Source organism: Ranitomeya variabilis, chromosome 6 (assembly GCF_051348905.1).
Source record: "Ranitomeya variabilis isolate aRanVar5 chromosome 6, aRanVar5.hap1, whole genome shotgun sequence".
Classification (NCBI taxonomy): Eukaryota; Metazoa; Chordata; class Amphibia; order Anura; family Dendrobatidae; genus Ranitomeya; species Ranitomeya variabilis.
Window position 1 is genome coordinate 73,266,315 of NC_135237.1, and position 20,315 is coordinate 73,286,629.

Consider the following 20,315-nt stretch of genomic DNA (forward strand, 5'->3'; position numbering starts at 1 on the left):
CTCTTTCTCTTAGCCTCTAATTGGGGGACACAGTTCCCACCCTGTTGCCCTTTCCGGGCTGTTGTAACTGTTGAGTTCTCATATCGTTTCTTGAGCTCGTACATAGTTGCCTTCTTACAGGCATAATTATGTTATTCATGTTACGTTCCTCCTACTGCTTTGGCACAAAACTGGAGAAGGCTGATGCCGTCCAGGGGTGTATACTGCACAGGAGGAGCCACAGTTAATCTTTTTCAGATTATGCATAGTGTCGCCTCCTAGTGGACAGCAGCATAACACCCATGGTCCTGTGTCCCCCAATTAGAGGCTAAGAGAAAGAGATTTTACGGTGAGTACACAAAAATCTCCTTTTTGTTTTTGGTGCGGAGCCGCAGCATTTTTGGACACACGGAATTGCACCAAATCCGCAATGTAGTGCCCAACCAATGTTAATCTATGTAAATCCAGAATTGGTGTACATATGCTGTGGAAAAATTCTCGCAGATTTTCAGAGTTTTATTTTCCGCAGCATGTCAATTCTTTTTGCGGACCTGCAGCGTTTCTGCACCCATTGAGTCAGTCAAATCCACAGATGTGTGTGTCTGTGTGCACCTAGAGGTCACCGGAGTTTGTCCTGTCACTTGCGGCACTGCTGCGTGAGAAAATTCTCACGCAGCTGTAGTGCCGTAAAGTGAGAGCACGAACTCAGATGAACTACACTGCTGGAGTATTATCTCCGGTCAGTGTATCATCGGAGGCCCCTGTAGAGCGCTCTACATGGGAGATCGTCGTGGGACACTAGTTATTAAATGGATTCCATCGGAACAGGGAGTATTTGTGTTGGTTTATTATTTTATTTTTTTGCAGGAGAACAAAGGCGTCACAGGAATTAGGCGTATATTAAATATGGGAAACTGTTGTTTTTATTTCATTAAAAAACTTTATTCAGGCTGTGTCTTTAACATGTAACAACTATACGATTAGTAATGGATAGGTGTCTTATTGAGGCTTCTCCATTACTAAGCCATGGGCTTGATGTCACCTTACAATACAAAGGTGACATGAACCCCACAACTCTTACCCCACTTGCCACCGCTACAGAGCAAGTGAAAGAGAGGCTAAGTTCCGGAATTTCTGGGGCCTCTGAGAGCTAGTGTTTGTAGACCAGGGGGGCGGGCCAATATCCATGGCCCCTTCCTAGGCTATTAATATCAGCCCGCAGCTGTCTGCATAGCTTTTTCTGGTTATTAATTATAGGGGGCCCACGTCATTTTTGTTTGGGGGGGGGGGAGGGCTCCCCGGGGCTCCCCTATTTTAATAGCCAGTAAAGGCTAAATATACAGCTGTGAGTTGACATTCTACTGGGAAGGTCCATGGGTATTACCCCCTTCCCAGTCTATAAACATCAGCCCCCTAGTCGCTGGCTTTCTCTTTTGGCTTGGAAAAATGCGCTAGAGGCCACGCTATTTTTTAATTAAACAGATATTGCGTTTAAGGCCGGGGTCAAACTTGTGAGAAACTCACACGAGTCTCGCACCTAAATACCCGGCGCTGCTGCCGGCACTTGGGACCGGAGTGTGTGCCTGCATGTATTTCTATGCAGCTGAACGCTCCAGTCCGAGAGGCGGGTATTGAGGTGTGAGACTCGTGCGAGTTTCTCGCAAGTGTGACCCCGGGCCTAACACAGATTTTGTGTGTGTCTTTATTTAACTCTTTATGTACCGTTTTATTATGTTTGTTACTAAACATCGGGCTTGGTATTATCTATCTATAGATATATTTATCTGTGTGTGTAAACATTATTCTTCAATGGAGTATGTAAAAGAGGTTGGACAAGGAAATGACATCACAATTCTTTTTTTTTTTTTTGTTAAATATATCTTTAGTTTATACGCATACAAATTCGCGTAATATCCGCATCAAAAACCCAACAAATCCACTCGGATTTTCGACTGCAGTTTTTTCCAAGAGAGGAAGAATCTGCTCAGAAAATTCCACAGGCAAATCTGCAACATGTGCACATAGCCTTAGACTTGCTATTGAGTCCGTACACTACACAGGAGCTATAGATTGCAGAGCGGTTTTCAACCGATTGGTGGGGGCTCTGGACCCGGACCTCCACTGGTCAGCAACACTATGCAGCACCTCTACTGTAGGACAAGTTTTATAAAATGACAGTCACAGTTTAAACAAATCCACAAAGCAATGTGTCTGTTGTGTGAAAAGATTTTGCTAATAACTGTTGTTGGCTCTAAATTAGCTGCACTTTTTATGTGCAAGGTTTGGAAGAAGCAATAACTTCAAACTTTTTATTATTTTAACCCCTTACAGCATGGCCTGCAAGCATCTGCTCACAGCAAAATCTGACACGCCTCCTCCCTGCCTGTCTGCGAGACCCTGTAAAAATAAAAAAAATTACACATATTTGGTATTGCTGCATCCAGAACTGCTGCATCCAGAACGACTTAACCTATACAATTGTCCCTCTAGTTAACCCCTTCAGTGAACAGTCACAAAAATCTGCTTTTTCATCATACCATAACTGCAAATTAAGAAAAAGTATTGCTGTAAAAGTCATCTTGTCCTGCAAAAAACAAGTCACTATATTGCTCCATCAGCATAAAAATAAAATTACTATAGCGCTCAGAATAAAGCGATGCAAAAATAAAATAAAAAATTCTATAATATAGTTTTTGTGTAATGGCGCCAAAACAAAAAATTCAAATGTGATGCCAATAATTTTGTTGGCAGATGAGAAATTGCTGATAAACTTTTAACCCTTCTAACTTCCTGTTATTATTTATTTACTTATTAATTATTTTGAACAGCATAACTAACTGGTTTAAGAATATAAATATTGTAAGTTTGAAAATTGCAAAAAAAATTGTCAAAATGCCGATATTTTCATAAACTCGAAACATTTTGACCTAAACTTACCACTAACATAAAGGACAATGTGCCATGAAAACAGTCTCTGAATTACTGGTATACATTGAAGCGTTCCAGAGTTATTACCTCATAATGTGACAGTGGTCAGAATTGTAAAATTTTGGTTTGGTCAGGAAGGTGAAAACAGGCTCGGGGTGAAGGGGTTAAAGTCTCCATGTGTTTTTTTTTTTTTCTAGAACATCAGTGGAGTAGTGGCTGCCTTTGCTGATTTGCTGCAAGTTCACATTCCCACCAGCTATGAAGTGAGCAGTGCTCCAGACTCTGCTTCCATTTTCCTAATGAATGGGCACAGGATGAACCCAAACATGGAGTACAGGCAACAACTATTACGTCAGCGCCCCAGACCAGGGTTTATACCCCCAACCAGACTCATAGGATCATACAGCATGAAACCACACGGCATGCCATTCATGCCTAATAGTACTGGTAAGTCTCTGACAACATTCCATATATACAGTGGGGAGAATAAGTATTAGATAAACTGCCGATTTTTGTAAGTTTTCCCATTTATAAAAATGGAGAGATCTGTAATTTTTATTGTAGGTACACATCAACTGTGAGAAACAGAATCTTAATAGAAAATATTCCAGAAGATCTCATTGTATGATTTCCACATAATTAATGTGCATCTTGTTGCATGAAATAAGTATTTAATACAATGGAAAAACAGATCTTCATATTTCGTACAGAAACCTTTGTTTGCAATTAGAGGTCAGACGATTCCTGTAGTTCTTGACCAAGTTTGCACACACTGCAGCAGGGATTTTGGCCCACTCCTCCATACAGATCTTCTTCAGATCTTTCAGATTTTGTAGATATTGCTTGGGACCAGAGGACCGTCTCCCTGGACTGGCCCATGCTTCTGCCCCTCAAGGTGAGGCAAGCCCTGACCTGATGGACGCTATCTCCCTCAGTCCTCCGTGGGAAGTCCTTCCTCCCTCACTGGTGGCAGGTCATCACCACTGACGCCAGTCTCCTCAGTTGGGGAGCGGTCTTTCTTCATCACACAGCGCAGATTCGTTGGAATGTCCAAGAAGCCGCTTTCCCATCAATCTTCTGGAGATCAGGGCAATTTTTCTTGCCTTTTGCCACTGGCAATCCCTCCTCGCAGGCCAACCGTTCCGCATACAATCGGATGGCGCCACTGCTGTGGCTTACATAAACCATCAAGGCGTGACTCGTAGCAGACAGGTGATGGCAGAGGTATCAATGATTCTGCGATAGGCCGAGCGTCACGTTCCTGCCTTATCTGCTGTACACATTCAGGGGGTGGAAAATTGGGCAGCCGGTTTTCTGAGTCGTCAGGATCTCGCATCGGGCCAGTGGTCTCTCAATCCAGCTGTTTTCAGCCAAATATGCCAGAGATGGGGCACACATCGATCTGATGGCATCTTGGATGAATCTCAAGGTTCCTCATTCCGTAGCCAGGTCTCGGGATCTGCTAGCCATCGGTTGCGATGCTCTAGTGATCCAGTGGTTCCAATTACAGCTGCCTTACCTTTTTCTGCTTCTCCCCTTGATTCCGAGAGTTGTGAAAAAGATAAAGCTGGAAGGAATTCCCGTATTCCTGGTAGCTCCTGACTGGCCAAGAAGGGCCTGGTACGTGGAGCTGGTGAACATGCTCATGGACGCTCCCTGGAGGCTTCCAGACCGTCCAGATCTTCTCTCACAAGGCCCCCTTTTACACCAGTGTTCACAGTCTGAGTTTAATGGCATGGCTGTTGAGGCCGAAGTCCTGAGGGGAGGCTCATTTTTCCCATCAGGCCATTCAGACCATGATTAGGGCAAGAAAGCCAGCATCTTCGCATATCTACCACAGACACTGGAAGGCCTTTTTTCGGTGGAGTGAGGTCAACAATTTGGTTTCTGTCTTTTTCCCTTCCTTCCATCCTGGGGTTTCTGCAAGTGGGTCTTGATTCTGATCTATCTCTAAACGGTCAGGTTTCTGCTCTGTCAATTCTTTTCAAATTAAATCTAGCTTCTCTTCCCAGGTAAAAACTTTTCTTCAAGGAGTCGCCCACCTGGCACCTCCTTATCGTCCTCCAATAGATCCATTGGATCTTAACCTTGTCTTTGGTCCACTCCAGCACACTCCATTTGAGCCCGTTCAAGACATTCCGTCTTCTCTCCTGTCATGGAAAGTTGACTTCTTAGTTGCCATTACGTCCATCAGGAGAGTTTCTGAGTTAGCAGCATTATCCTGCCATTCCCCGTTCCTGATTCTACATCAGGACAAGGTAGTTCTCAGACCTGTTCCTTCCTTCCTACCTAAGGTAGTCTCTTAATTTCACATTAATGAAGATATTGTCCTTCCTTCTCTATGTCCCTCTCCAGTCCATCACTTGGAGAAGTCCATCCAGCAGTTGGATCTGGTCAAAGCTATCCGAGTCTACCTCACAATGAATACTTCCTTTTTGGTACTCACTGTAAAATCTTTCTTGGAGCCTTCATTGGGGAACACAGCACCCTCCCTAACTGTTTGTAACTCTTTTGGGCCAACGTGCCTTGTTTTTGGGTTGGTACTTATGTTGAGTTTTGGTTGCTTCTCCTACTGCTTTAACACTAACTGAGGTACTTGGTGCCTGTCGGTGGTTGTATACTGCTGAGGAGGAGCTATTTTCCTTTTTTTGCCTAGTGTCCGCCTCCTAGGGACAGCAGCATACACCCCATGGTTACCTGTGTCCCCCAATGAAGGCTCCAAGAAAAAGATTTTATGGTGAGTACCAAAAATCCCTCTCTTCTTGTGCTTGTCATCACATGGATGGGGCCTATCAACTTCCGTATGTCAAACATGTTCACACAATGAGATCAGAGCTTCATTGCCTAATTAGGAAAGGATATAAAGAGTTGCATATGTTACAAGACAGGTAAAAAAGGTTTGTCAGGATCCATGAAGAAAGCATGAAGGTTATCTCATTGGAGATCCTACTTCCGTTTCATGACACTAACCAACTGGTTCATAGAAATAAGTTATACTGTTGGTTCAGATGGCGAAACCCGTGATGAGGTTGAGGCTTATGGCCGTAGTATTGTGAGAGCAGGATTTATATTTTATCTAACCTGACTTAATTTTAGTTTCTTTCTTAATGTATTTCTTTCCTTCCAAGATGGAGTCCATGATCAGATAGATCAGATAAGGCGGCTAAGGGATGTCTTTGTGTAACTTAGAAAAAACATAAGTGAGAGATACTAAACTTGGAGGCTAGGAGGACACCTAGACCACGGACTGGGTGTCAACAGTGTTAATTTAGCCAATTAGAAGTATGTATGCTAATGCCAGCCCACATATTTAGAGATAAGATGAGCCAATTATATTGTTACTATACATGAATACTGATAAGCTATAAAGCCCCTGACCAAGGTACGGAATAAGGAGAAATCTGCTTTGATTCTTAATGTATTAGTGGCTCTTCCATGCTCGTATTTGAAATTTACAATATAATTTGGAACAGGCACAACGTCTTAGAACGTCCCACATTATGTGGCGATGACAATATAGACTAAAAATATGGCTTCCATGTGATTATGTAAATCAGCCTGACCTTTTAGGTACATATTTTTCTCAACTAAGTCATATGTCTGGGTCAAGTCTATGAGCCCCATTCTGTGTGGACACTTTTCTTTTTCCATCCTCTATGTATTTTTATCATTTTTGTTGTTATGGCTAACAGAGGAAGAATGGCTTCTAGGTGCTGACCACCAGGAATGGGGCCTAAGAGAACAGTGGAGCGCAGCTGCACTATGTTATTAGCTTGACTCCCATAGAAAAAAATATCCGTTAAAGAAACGGCTTTAAAATCTGAGCTGCGCGGCTGGCGTAACTCCAGAGCGCAGATTTGTGACGTTCTTTCTGTAACTCTCATTTGTTTGAGAGTTACACAAACAGCGTAACGCAGCTGCACTTTGCTGTTTTCGTAGCCCTATTTCTGGTGGCCGGCACATAAAAGCAGTGAAAGGCAGAGTTGGGAATAACCTTTTAATGGGAATCTTATCTACAGGATTTCACACTTTTAAACTATTTATCTGCGCATAGACAAATCCAGCAATACATAGTCGATCTTTTCCTCTGTTACTGAGAAATCGGTATTTGTATGTATTAATATACAAATGAGGCTGTCATACATCCTGCATGTAGCAAAGGCGGCGGCACTGGGCAGGAAATAGAGCTGGAGTGACAAAAGCTTCAGATCTACAAATAGATCTTCAGCCTCATTTACATATCCATTCAAACTCCAATTTCTCAGTAACACAGGAACGGAGCAGATGAAGATACAAGGCATAGCTACGGTACAACAACATTGGAGAGGGGGGGATTACATTAAAGCTATGTCCAGATTGGAAACTAAATGGATTTTCATTCTTGATACCATTATACCAAGAGGTCTTAACGCTGGAGTGGAACTGTTCGGTTTTCAGTAATCAACTAACAAGGGGTCAGGCTATATAAGGATCACCAGTACGGGGCACGGATTAACCCTGAGGAAGGAGGAAGTTTCCTCCGAAACGCGTTGGTTTTTGATCCTTCTCGCACCCCGTACTCACCTCGGCTTCTGTAAGCGGTCACGTGACAACTTACGTCACACAGGTCCTGCGCACTATCCGGATCACCGCTTATACCACACGCGGCGCCGGTCACGCTGGACCCCCGCTCTTTACAGAAGGTTAGTTCCAGGTGGCTGCTACCGGCCGGGGCAGCCACAAGCTCGGACACACGTATTATTACCTGGATCCAATAGGAGAAGAACGCATACATCGCTTCAGCCTCCTCATTTGGTGAACTGTTATCACTACAGTCCTCTTGTTTATGCGAATTTACCAGCAAAGGTAGGGATAACGGATTTTAATACACCATAATTGTTAACCCTTCTGGGCTATATTGCCAGCATTATATTCGTGGGAGTTTGTGCTCGTGTTTTCTCCTACTCTTGCCACTACCCAGCGCGTACCAGTATATACCCAAGTATATACACAAATCTTTTTTCACAGTATTTTCTTACAGGCTGTTTGTGGAAGCCTGTTGGTGTCGCTGCGGGTAGCTGGTTTTGTGACATTTTTTGCGCCACCATATTCTATTTTTTATATACCTCTTTGTTTCCACATTGTTTTGGTTTGGCAGCAGTGTCAGTCAATATGTGTGATCTCTGGACGGACAGAAAAGATAGGATTTCAAATATCCAAAGATTTTTTAATTCATCTCAGTATACAAATAACTCTAGTTCTACAAAAGAAAATATTACTCACATCAAAGAATCACTCAAAACATTGGAACAGCTACTCCTAAAGGAGATGCGAGATATGTGGGAGGTGGCCACGCTGGAGCGCTATATTACATACGACTGTATTCCTAGAGGCCTAAAGGTTTTCAAAGCACTTTCGGGGGATATAGGGGACCCAGATACTTTAATTCAATGGAATGCTATGTTTAGATCATTTTCAAAACAGGCAGTGGAGTTTATTATTGATAAAAGGAGAAATCAGTTAATGAAAAATAAAAACTCCATTTCTAAACTCTTTGAAACCATTAAACCATATAGGAATTATCCAGAAATTATTAAAATCTCCGATAGCATTCGCATGAGAATTAAAAATAAAGAAATGGAAATTATTGAAAGAAAAAAGAAACAATTTGGGAGGGATGCCGTTCCGGTTTGTACATTTAGGGATTCCCCCCCCTCAAGATGAATTGGATTTTGAGACTATAGATCAAATTGAAGGCAGTATTCTTGAATCCAGCTCTATTTTGGAAAGATTTTCCATACATCCTACCCCTCCCCCTTTAGGGCAACCATTTCTAATGAGGGACACATTGACATTAGTCACCCTCATTCTCCAACCTATACCCCAGAAATTCAGCCTCCAAGCCAGTCAAGTATTCCATCCACCTCTATAACAACCCACAATCGTTTCCAAATTTTGGACGAAATGGTTCGATCATCTCCAGGGTGTTCAAATGATTCCCCAATAAATGATAGACAAACATCTAATAGGGATAGACCTACACCCAATAGAGGCCCACCTGATCAGAATTGCAGGAAGAATAGTCATACCAATAGAAATGGTAAAACTAATGCTAAACATCCTTTTTTTCATGTAACCGGAAGAAAACAGGGAAAAGGGGTTGTAGAAGCGGGAAACTCGCCAAAAAGAAAAAGCAAGTAAATAACTGTGTGACAGAAAAACCTACCATCTTTAACCTGAGTAAACATCAATTAAGGGAGGATGAACTGTCACTGTTACATAAGGGTCTAAAATTTGCCCCATCCAGTGGGTTTAATAAATTTGAAGCCTATATTGGGATAAAACTCTTTATGAGGAAATTAGCATTACAAAGGTACTATATAAAAAATCCTGAGATTAAAAATGCAGAATCTGTCATAGAAAATCCATATGTCCATACCAATTTGAGGAATCGGTCTAAATTTCATCCAGTGCAAGAATATTCGGAACATATGAATACCTTTCAGACTATGGTAACAGATGAGATTAGAAAATTAAGTGATAAAAAATGTGACAGATATAAATTTAATTTGACTAATAAAGAACGGACAGCCATTATCTCCTTACAAAATAATAAACAATTGGTTATTCGTCCAGCAGATAAAGGGGGGGGGGTAATCTTGGATCAAGAAGCTTATCAAAAGGAAGCAGCCCGCCTACTTGGTGATTCCCGCACCTATAAAAAACTTAGGGGCAATCTCACTGAGGATTATATTAAAGAAATGAAGATCCTAACAAAAAAGGGTCTTTATATGGGATTTATTAATAAATATGAATTCGAATTCATGAATTATGGACCCCCTAGATTGGCGGTGTTCTATTATTTACCTAAAATACTCAAGGACACTACTAATCCTCCCGGCAGACCAATTGTGTCGGGTATCCAGTGCTTAACGGCAAATATGTCTAAGTTGGTAGACTCTCACTTACAAACTATTGTTCCATCCTTACCATCCCATTTGAAAGATAGCACACACGTCTTGCAACTTCTACAGGAGGTAGAATGGCGTAATGGGTACATTATTGGTACCCTTGATATAACCTCGTTATATACAGTCATTGATCACAAGAGAGGCTGTAAAACTGCTAAACACTTTTTAAATAAATTTTCTAATATACCTTCAGAACAAATTGAGTTTTTAGGTGAACTTATGTGGTTCATTTTAACCCACAACTATTTTTTATTTAAGGAGGACTACTACTCCCAGCAGTGGGGTACCGCTATGGGGACCAGGTTCGCGCCCAGCTATGCCAACCTGTACGTAGGGGGTTGGGAGGAACAATTCATCCACCCCGGGGGGCGGCTGCGCGCGGGCCTGGTCCTCTGGCGGCGTTTTATAGATGACGTCATTTTTATCTGGTCTGGTGGTATGGATTCTTTGAATCAGTTTTTAATAGATATCAATAAAAATCAATATTTTTTAAATTTTACTTCCACCACCAGTCCCACTCAAATTCACTTTTTAGATTTAAATATTTTTATTGAGGACTCTAAAATTCAAACAAGTACTTTTACAAAACCCACCGATATAAATAGCTATATTCCACTAGATAGTTGTCACCTCCCCAGCTGGCTGCTGAATATTCCAAAAAGTCAATTCATTAGGATCCATCGGAACTGCTCCAAACCCCAGGACTTTGAAATTGAAGCTAAAAAATTGACAAAAAATTTTTTGGAGAAAGGTTATGATGAAGCAACCTTAGAGACATCAAAAAAGCTAGCCTTATTAAAACCAAGAAAGGACCTCATCAATCCAACACCCAAAGAAAAAGAAAAAGAAAATATGAATATTATTCCCATTATCACCAAATTCAACACTAATTCAAACATTTTTCGTAAAATTGTCAGAAAACACTGGCACATTCTAAAAAATGATAAAATCCTGGGTGAGAAAATAACCAATCAACCTCGCTTTGTATATACAAGATCTCAAAATTTGGGAAATATGATTGCCCCCACAGTTCAAGACAAACCCCACTCAGTTCAACTCACTTTCTCACACTAAATTAAAAGGTTTTTTTCCTTGTGGAAAGTGCAATGTATGCAAACAGGCGCTCACTAAAAAGGGCACATGTATCATAAGAGGGGAAAAATAAATCTTGATCCAGGATTTCATTACATGTTCAACCACAGGGGTAGTCTATACCATAGAGTGCCCCTGTGGAAAATTATATGTGGGGAGGACCAAACGATCACTAAAAGTCAGGATTGGTGAACATATCTGCAATATCAAAAAGAAGTTTATGGGACATCCACTTTCCCAACATTTTATAGATTACCATAGTGGACAAATGGAGCAGATGAAGATACAAGGCATAGCTACGGTACAACAACATTGGAGAGGGGGGGATTACATTAAAGCTATGTCCAGATTGGAAACTAAATGGATTTTCATTCTTGATACCATTATACCAAGAGGTCTTAACGCTGGAGTGGAACTGTTCGGTTTTCAGTAATCAACTAACAAGGGGTCAGGCTATATAAGGATCACCAGTACGGGGCACGGATTAACCCTGAGGAAGGAGGAAGTTTCCTCCGAAACGCGTTGGTTTTTGATCCTTCTCGCACCCCGTACTCACCTCGGCTTCTGTAAGCGGTCACGTGACAACTTACGTCACACAGGTCCTGCGCACTATCCGGATCACCGCTTATACCACACGCGGCGCCGGTCACGCTGGACCCCCGCTCTTTACAGAAGGTTAGTTCCAGGTGGCTGCTACCGGCCGGGGCAGCCACAAGCTCGGACACACGTATTATTACCTGGATCCAATAGGAGAAGAACGCATACATCGCTTCAGCCTCCTCATTTGGTGAACTGTTATCACTACAGTCCTCTTGTTTATGCGAATTTACCAGCAAAGGTAGGGATAACGGATTTTAATACACCATAATTGTTAACCCTTCTGGGCTATATTGCCAGCATTATATTCATGGGAGTTTGTGCTCGTGTTTTCTCCTACTCTTGCCACTACCCAGCACGTACCAGTATATACCCAAGTATATACACAAATCTTTTTTCACAGTATTTTCTTACAGGCTGTTTGTGGAAGCCTGTTGGTGTCGCTGCGGGTAGCTGGTTTTGTGACATTTTTTGCGCCACCATATTCTATTTTTTATATACAGGAACAGAATAACCATGTAAAGCTATTGCTGGACTTGTCTTTGAAAGAGCCACATACATGTATAAATACTTAGAGGTGTGAAATCCTGCTGTCAGATTCCCTTCAATACTGTGTCTTCTGGGTACTGTGCACACACAGATATAACTGATGTCTATTAATGTTTAGCAGTGAATAATCTATAGCAGGATTGTGTGATCTCTATTGGTTTCCCCCTCCCTAGGTATGCCAGCGTACAGACCTCACCACCCACCTATGGGCAATCCTCCGTCTCTTAGGCAATCATGGTGCTGCCATTGCAAGGTTGTGGTGTTTGGAAATGGGGTGCGAAAAACTATGAAAGATTTAAGCTTTCCCAAACAGGTATCTAATATTCTTCCTATACCAATACATGTTAACTGTGCAGAGTGGCAGAAAGTTATCAGCAATAGGCAAATGACGGTGTCATCACTAAAATTAGCTGCAAGAACATAACACAAAAGCATTTTTTAAGACGTGTCTTTCCTTAAACCACTGTTGGGTATTGGTTGGAAGTCTGGGCAATAAAGATGACTTGTCTAGAAACTAACTAGTGATATTTCTCATTGACAGGAGCGCCTCACCAGCCCTGGACGCATGGATGGTGAACTTGTTTTCTGCAGCAACAACTGCTTCATGCTGCATTCTGCCGCACAGGCAAAGAGCAACGGGATGAAGGTAATGTCTGCAGCTTAATATCGCATTGGCTATGTCTAAAATGAGAGAACCTTGTCTGCTTTCTGACTGATAGAGTAGCATTCTTGTCTATAGATGGTTTACAGTATTCAGTGAGGTTGATCACCAATAACACATGCCATGTACAAGAGTGGTGCTGCTCCTGGGAGAAGGCACACATGGTTTTCTAATCACATACAACCCTTTCCTAAAGAGATCTTGGCAGTAGTCATGCTGCCCAAATCACAGACAGCCTAAATCAGACACGGGATTCAATATTGCAGCTGTGTGTGTTCTCTGAAATGCTGCGGCATCAATCATACTTTGAAAAACTGGTAAGAGATTGTGGCTCGGATGACTATTCCAAATCAGGTCCAAGCAGATGCTACCTGCCATGCTCCTTTAGGCCCCTTCACATGTCTGTTTTTTGTGTCTGTATGCAGTGTTTTTTAAAGGAGCGCAAATACGGGGACACACACACCCATTGTATTCAATGGTGATGCACACATGTCGGGTTTCTCACATGGACCGTGTGTCAAATACGCAGACATGTCAGTTTTTCACATGCACCATGGAAAAAAAATGCGTGCTGCACACGGATAACATCTGTGTATCGTCAGTGTGGCACATACCGGCGCCTGGGAAAAATGGTACAGTTTGCGCTGTTCCAAGGCGCTGGTTGCGGAGGGCAGCTCTCATCATTGTCAACTGGTCTCCCTGAGATCAACTCGACCAGGCGACAATGATGGGAGTTCTATTCAGCACCCATATTAAAAAAAAAAATTATTATTTTTTATGTCTTGGGCTCCCATGTAATTTTGATAAACAGCAGAGGGAAAGCTGACTGCTGGGGGCTGGTGTTAACAATCTGGGGAAGGGGCCAAAATCCCAAAGGGTTCCCAAGCTTATTAATAACACCTCACAGCTTTTGCTTAGCCTTTACTGGTTGGTTTAATAGGGAACCCAGAAAAAAAGTAGTAGAGTCCACCTATAATTTATAACCAGCAAAGTCTAAACAGACAGCTCTGGGCTGATAATAGCCTAGGAAGGGGCCATGGACATTGGCCCCCCTTCATGGCTACCAACATCAACCCTTAGCCGCCCCAGAAATGGAGCATCCATAAGATGCGCCAAACCTGGTGCTTAGCCTCCGCTCTTCCCACTTAAGGCTGAGTCACACATAACGATATCGTTAACGATATCGTTGCAATGTCACGCTTTTGGTGACGTAGCAACGATCCCGCTAACGATCTCGTTATGTGTGACAGCGACCAACGATCAGGCCCCTGCTGGGAGATCGTTGGTCGATGGGAATTATCAGGACCTTTTTTTGGTCGCTGATCACCCGCTGTCATCACTGGATCGGCGTGTGTGACGCCGATCCAGCGATGTCTTCACTTGTAACCAGGGTAAATATCGGGTTACTAAGTGCAGGGCCACACTTAGTAACCCGATATTTACCCTGGTTACCATTGTAAAAGTTAAAAAAAAAAAACAGTATATACTCACATTCTGATGTCTGACACATCCCCCGGCGTCCACAGGGTTAAAATTGCTTTTCTCCTACGTATCATTGGGGGACACAGGACGAATGAGTGTTATGCTGCTGCCACCAGGAGGACACTAAGTTAAACACACACAAAAGATTAACTCCTCCCCTGCAGTATACACCCACAGGCTGGACAATCCAGAGCCAGTTCTTACTTAGTGTCTCAGGAGGCACTTGGGTCCTCAGGACCCCACCAATTTTTTTGATTTTTAACGGAAGGGAGCGACAGGCAAATTTTCAGCTCTGATCTCTCCCGAACCAACAACGGGCAAGTACACGGAGCGTTCCTCCTGTATCCTTTCCCGCGACGATGGATGCCAGCCCTGGCTCACTTTCCAGTGTGGCGACGGTTCCTCAGCGTTCCGATCTCCCTCCCTCCTTTTCAGGCGACCACGGGGACTAATCATCCACCTAAGTCTCCTGGAGCCAGGGCACAGCCGGACTAATGATATGGCGTCCGTGCAGCCGCCCACTGCACCACCACTGAAGATAGCGGATGTTGCACGGCGGCAGAAGCTCTCCACCCTCTCCCTACTAAGGTGAAGGTGGATGGAGCATCGGCCCTATCGCACAAGGTAAGTGCGGGGGCCGACGAGCTGTCAGAGGACGCCTGTTCAGGGATCCCTTATCCCCTTTCTATTGCGGCGCTGCAGCCGCGGGGCAGCCTTATAATGGGAGCATGGCGGGCAATCCGGCGCTCTGTTAGAGCGATGGCACAGTTTACCGGCCCTGGGCCGGACTCTAACGCGGGCGATCATTCGCCCTCCTTCATACAAGGAGGGCGGCGCTACAACGGCAGCGTTCTGACGCGCATTGCAGGGAATCCACCGCCCGCCCACGACACGCCCCCTCTCTCTCTCTGGGCGCCTCTCGTTCCCGAGAAGCGCCCTTTCCACATCTCGGCGGCCATCTTGGACCAGGAAGTGCGCTGGCGGCTCTGCAGCACCACAGCGCACAGGACCTCAGGATCTCCCTGCCAAGCATCGCTGAACTTGGTGAGACGCACTCACTACGATTGTCTCTTCCCCTACCAGTACACTCACTTAAGGGAAAAGATGTCACAGTCTAAGCAAAGACGGACTGGAAAGACCCACTCTGTTATTTTTGCTGTGTGCACCTCCTGCAAGGTATCTCTACCCCGAGGTCACACTACCCCGCTGTGCTCCGCCTGCGAAATGTCTGCAGCACAGGATACTCCGGCCTCTGACCCGGAATGTACTGAGCCTAGTACCCCCGCATGGGCGTCCTCCCTTGCTCGTTCTGTGGCATCCTTGGAAAGGACGATACAGTCCCTCCGTGAGCCGTCCCTTACCCAGGGCACTTCCACGGATGATGCAACGCGACCTAAGAACCCCTCTCGGCCTAGAGGTCGTACCGTTTCCAGAAGCCCTCACTCATCTAGAAAGAGGTCCAGGGTAATATCTCCGGTCCGTGATCAGCCCTCCGGCTCAGAGAGCGAAGTCTCTCGTCACTCATCTCCAGCTCATAGCAGGGAATCCTTTCTGGACGACGCATCCAGCGTGTCCTGTTCCCCAGAGTATCGTCACGACCAAGAGACCCTAGATTCTCTCATAGACTCTGTAAGTCAGACGCTACAGTTAGAGGAGGAAACCCCGTCCAAGGCGGTTCATCCCGTGTCATTCGGGCGAACAACTAAGGCTCATAGATTTTTTCCTATGCATCCTCAATTCAAGGACATTGTCGATCTCCATAGAGTCCGTCCGGATAAACGCTTCTCAGGGCAAAAGGCTATGCAATTGAAGTATCCGTTTGCTCAGGACCTTGCTAAGGAGTGGTCTCAGTCACCCTCCGTGGACCCGCCAGTGTCGCGGCTAGCCACTAAGGCGGTTCTATCCTCCTCCGAGGGCGCGTCCATTAAGCATCCCTCTGATAGACAAATCGAACAGATGGCTCGCTCGGCTTTTGAAGCTTCTTCGGCTTCTCTCTTCCCCTCGTTTGCCGCCACATGGGTTGCAAAAGCCATGACCCATTGGGCTGAGTCTTTAGCCTCTACAGCACTTCACGCCGACCTACCCCCCGAGGTTTCACACCTGGCCACCCAGATTGCCAGAGCGGGGGACTTTGTAGTTTCCGCTTCCTTAGACGCGGCCAACTGTGCCTCACAGGCAGCGGCCAATGCTGTCACCATCCGCAGATCCCTTTGGCTCAGGGACTGGAAAGCGGACTCAGGTTCCAAAAAATCTCTCACGTCCCTTCCATACCAGGGCGAACGCCTTTTTGGGGACAAACTAGATAAAATAATCGCAGACTCCACAGGGGGAAAGAGCAAATTCCTTCCCCAACAACGAACCTTTCGTCCCTTTCGCATCCAACAGGGCCGAGGCCGATATTTCCGTTTCGGCTCCAATTGGTCCAATCCTTCCTCCGCGCCTCCCGGCGTCGGGAGAGGTCAGCGCAGGGACAGGGCCTCCCAGCCGTCTTACAAACCTTCTCCCTCTTGGAGAGGCAGACCCAGACAACAGGGATCCCGAGGACCCAGACCTAACAGGTCTCCACCTCAATGACTTTTGGCAAACGCCAAAGGACACAGACAGAGTTGGCGGCCGCCTACTCCTCTTTCGGGACGCGTGGCTCTCGGTAGTTCCCGACCGATGGGTCCGCGATCTGGTGTCCTTCGGCTACAACATAGAGTTTGTCTCTCTTCCCCCAGCTCGTTTCTTCCAGTCCCCTCCTCCCAGAGCAAGGGTCCGTCAGTATTTTCAGGCCATAAGATCGCTATGGGAAGACGGGGTCATCATTCCGGTGCCCCAGAACGAGAGGTACCAAGGTTTTTATTCCAATCTTTTCATTGTACCAAAGAAGGACGGCTCAGTACGTCCAATATTGGACCTCAAGCTTCTCAACAAGTACGTCCGTGTACGTCAATTCCGTATGGAGTCCCTCCGCTCGGTAATTGCCTCTCTGGAAGAGGGCGAGTTCCTTGCATCTCTAGATGTTCAAGACGCTTACCTGCACATCCCCATTCTACCGTCTCATCAGCGTTTTCTCCGCTTCGCGGTCCAGGGGCACCATTTTCAGTTCGTCGCCCTACCTTTCGGGCTGGCCACCGCTCCTCGGGTGTTCACCAAGGTCATGGCAGCTGCCGTGGCCATTCTGCATGCTCGGGGCATAGTGGTGTTGCCCTACTTGGACGACATTCTCATAAAAGGCTCCTCTTTCCGGTCCTGCTCAGAGGCGGTAGACATCACGATAAATACTTTTTTGCGCCTGGGCTGGAAAATCAATTTCAAAAAATCTTCCCTAGTCCCGGCCCAAACCATATCCTACCTGGGAATGATCCTAGACTCCTCTCAGGGTTTAGTACTTTTACCTCCGGGAAAGGTATCCACTCTACAGAGAGAAGTCCGGAAGCTTACTCAACCTCGCTTTCACTCCCTACGCTTCTCCATGAAGGTTCTCGGCAGGATGGTGGCGGCAATGGAGGCAGTGCCCTTTGCGGTTTTCCACCTTCGTCCCTTACAACACGCCATTCTGGCAGTATGGGACAGGAATCCTGCCTCGCTCGACCGCCGTCTCCTTCTCTCTCGCCCAATCCGACAGTCCCTCAGGTGGTGGACCAAGAGGTCCTCCCTGACTCGGGGGAAGTCCTTCCTTCCGGTGCACTGGCTGGTTGTCACAACGGACGCCAGTCTCTTCGGCTGGGGTGCAGTGTTCCAGCGCCACTCGACTCAGGGTCGCTGGTCTCCGCAGGAGTCCCAGCTGCCCATCAACATACTAGAGATTCGGGCAATCAGACTGGCTCTCCATCATTTTCAGCCGTTCCTCTCCGGCCGTGCGGTCAGAGTCCAGTCCGACAACGCCACTGCGGTAGCCTACATCAACCGCCAAGGGGGCACTCGCAGCAAAGCGGCCATGGCCGAGGTGACGCTCATTCTCCGCTGGGCCGAGACGAATTATTCCATACTCTCAGCAGTCTTCATCCCGGGCGTGGAAAACTGGGAAGCGGACTTTCTAAGTCGCCACAGCCTCGATCCCGGAGAGTGGTCTCTCCATCCCGCAATCTTTTACCAGATATGCTCTCGATGGGGGACCCCGGACGTGGACCTAATGGCATCTCGCTTCAATTGCCAGGTTCCTGTCTTCATGGCCAGGTCTCACGACCCCTCAGCCTTCGGAGCCGACGCTCTCGTTCTCTCATGGCAGGGTTTCAGACTCCCATACATCTTTCCCCCAATCCCTCTTCTGGCAAAGGTGATCAGGAAGATCAAGGCAGAACGGATTCCAGTAATTCTCATCGCTCCGGACTGGCCGCGCAGGACATGGTATGCCGAGATGGTTCAACTGGTCTCAGACGTACCTTGGAGGCTGCCGAGCCGCGCAGACCTCCTGTCTCAAGGGCCCATTTACCACCCGAACTCAGAGGCCCTGTGTTTAACGGCGTGGCCGTTGAGTCCTGGGTACTGAGGCAGAAAGGGTTGCCCCAGACGGTGATATCTACCATGCTCCGCGCACGCAAGCCTTCCTCTATGCGCATCTACCACCGCGCCTGGAAGGCATACTTCGCCTGGTGCAGGAAGCGGGGACGTTTCCCCCTCCGCTTTTCTATCCCTCACATTTTGGAATTCCTCCAATCAGGAGTGGACTTGGGTCTTTCCCTCAGCTCTCTTAAAGGCCAAATTTCGGCTCTCTCGGTTCTTTTTCAGAGAAGGATTGCAAACAGGCTGCAGGTCAGGACCTTCATCCAGGGTGTTTCTCATATGGTTCCGCCGTACAAGATGCCCTTGGAACCATGGGACCTGAACCTAGTTCTCTGTGCTCTTCAGGAGCCCCCCTTTGAGCCCTTGCATGAAGTGTCTTTGCTGTTCTTGTCTTGGAAGATTGCCTTCCTCGTGGCTGTCACGTCTATTAGACGTGTCTCTGAGCTGGCAGCTCTGTCGTGCCGGCCTCCTTTCCTCGTGTTCCACCAGGACAAGGTGGTTCTGCGGACATGTCCGACTTTTCTTCCGAAGGTCGTTTCCTCCTTCCATCTTAATGAGGAGATTGTCCTTCCCTCACTGTGCCCTGCTCCTTCCCACCGCACGGAAAGGGCGCTCCACACTCTGGACTTAGTGAGGGGTCTCAGACGTTACGTCTCCAGGACTGCGTCTCTCCGTAGGTCAGACGCCTTGTTCGTTCTTCCGGAAGGGCCACGGAAGGGACTTCCCGCTTCCAAGGCCTCCATTGCCAAGTGGATTCGTTCCGCCATCCAAGAGTCCTACCGTGTCAAGGGTCACGCCGCACCTCCGGGGATCAAGGCTCATTCTACCCGGTCGGTCGGCGCGTCCTGGGCCATCCGGCACCAGGCATCGGCAGCACAGGTCTGCAAGGCTGCTACATGGTCCAGTCTTCATACGTTCACGAAACACTACCATGTGCATTTTCAGGCCTCGGCAGATGCTTCCGTCGGTAGGCGAATCCTACAAGCGGCTGTGTCTCATCTGTAGCTCGTAGGCACGCACAGCATTTATAACTTTTGGTTACCCACCCAGGGACTGCTTTGGGACGTCCCATTCGTCCTGTGTCCCCCAATGATACGTAGGAGAAAAGGAGATTTTTGTGTACTCACCGTAAAATCTTTTTCTCCGAGTCATCATTGGGGGACACAGCACCCTCCCTGTTAGCCTAGTTGGCTCGACTGTTCTTTTCAGTCTGTGTTTTGACTATGACATGTTTTCTGTTTTTTGTTAACTGGTTTACTCCTACTGCTTTGTTACCGAACTGGCTCTGGATTGTCCAGCCTGTGGGTGTATACTGCAGGGGAGGAGTTAATCTTTTGTGTGTGTTTAACTTAGTGTCCTCCTGGTGGCAGCAGCATAACACCCATTCGTCCTGTGTCCCCCAATGATGACTCGGAGAAAAAGATTTTACGGTGAGTACACAAAAATCTCCTTTCGGCAAGAGCGCTGCTAATATGCACACGCTGCTGCCGAGAGCTTCCCTGCACTGAATGTCAGCGCCGCCCGTAAAGCAGAGCACAGCGGTGACGTTACTGCCGGCGCTGACACATGCAGTGCAGGGAAGCTCTCGG

At 46.3% G+C, this 20,315-nt stretch overlaps 1 protein-coding gene across 9 annotated transcripts in view; it reads left to right on the top strand.

The window, feature by feature from the left end:
• The window catches only part of KMT2C (lysine methyltransferase 2C), a 302,911-nt gene that overhangs the window by 266,964 nt on the left and 15,632 nt on the right, over window positions 1-20,315 (top strand). For all 9 annotated transcript variants that reach the window (XM_077268634.1, XM_077268636.1, XM_077268635.1 and 6 more), the window contains 3 exons: window positions 3,105-3,354; window positions 12,269-12,408; window positions 12,637-12,741. In XM_077268634.1, coding sequence (XP_077124749.1) covers window positions 3,105-3,354; window positions 12,269-12,408; window positions 12,637-12,741 — 495 coding nt within the window. The remainder of the gene's footprint in view (window positions 1-3,104; window positions 3,355-12,268; window positions 12,409-12,636; window positions 12,742-20,315) is intronic.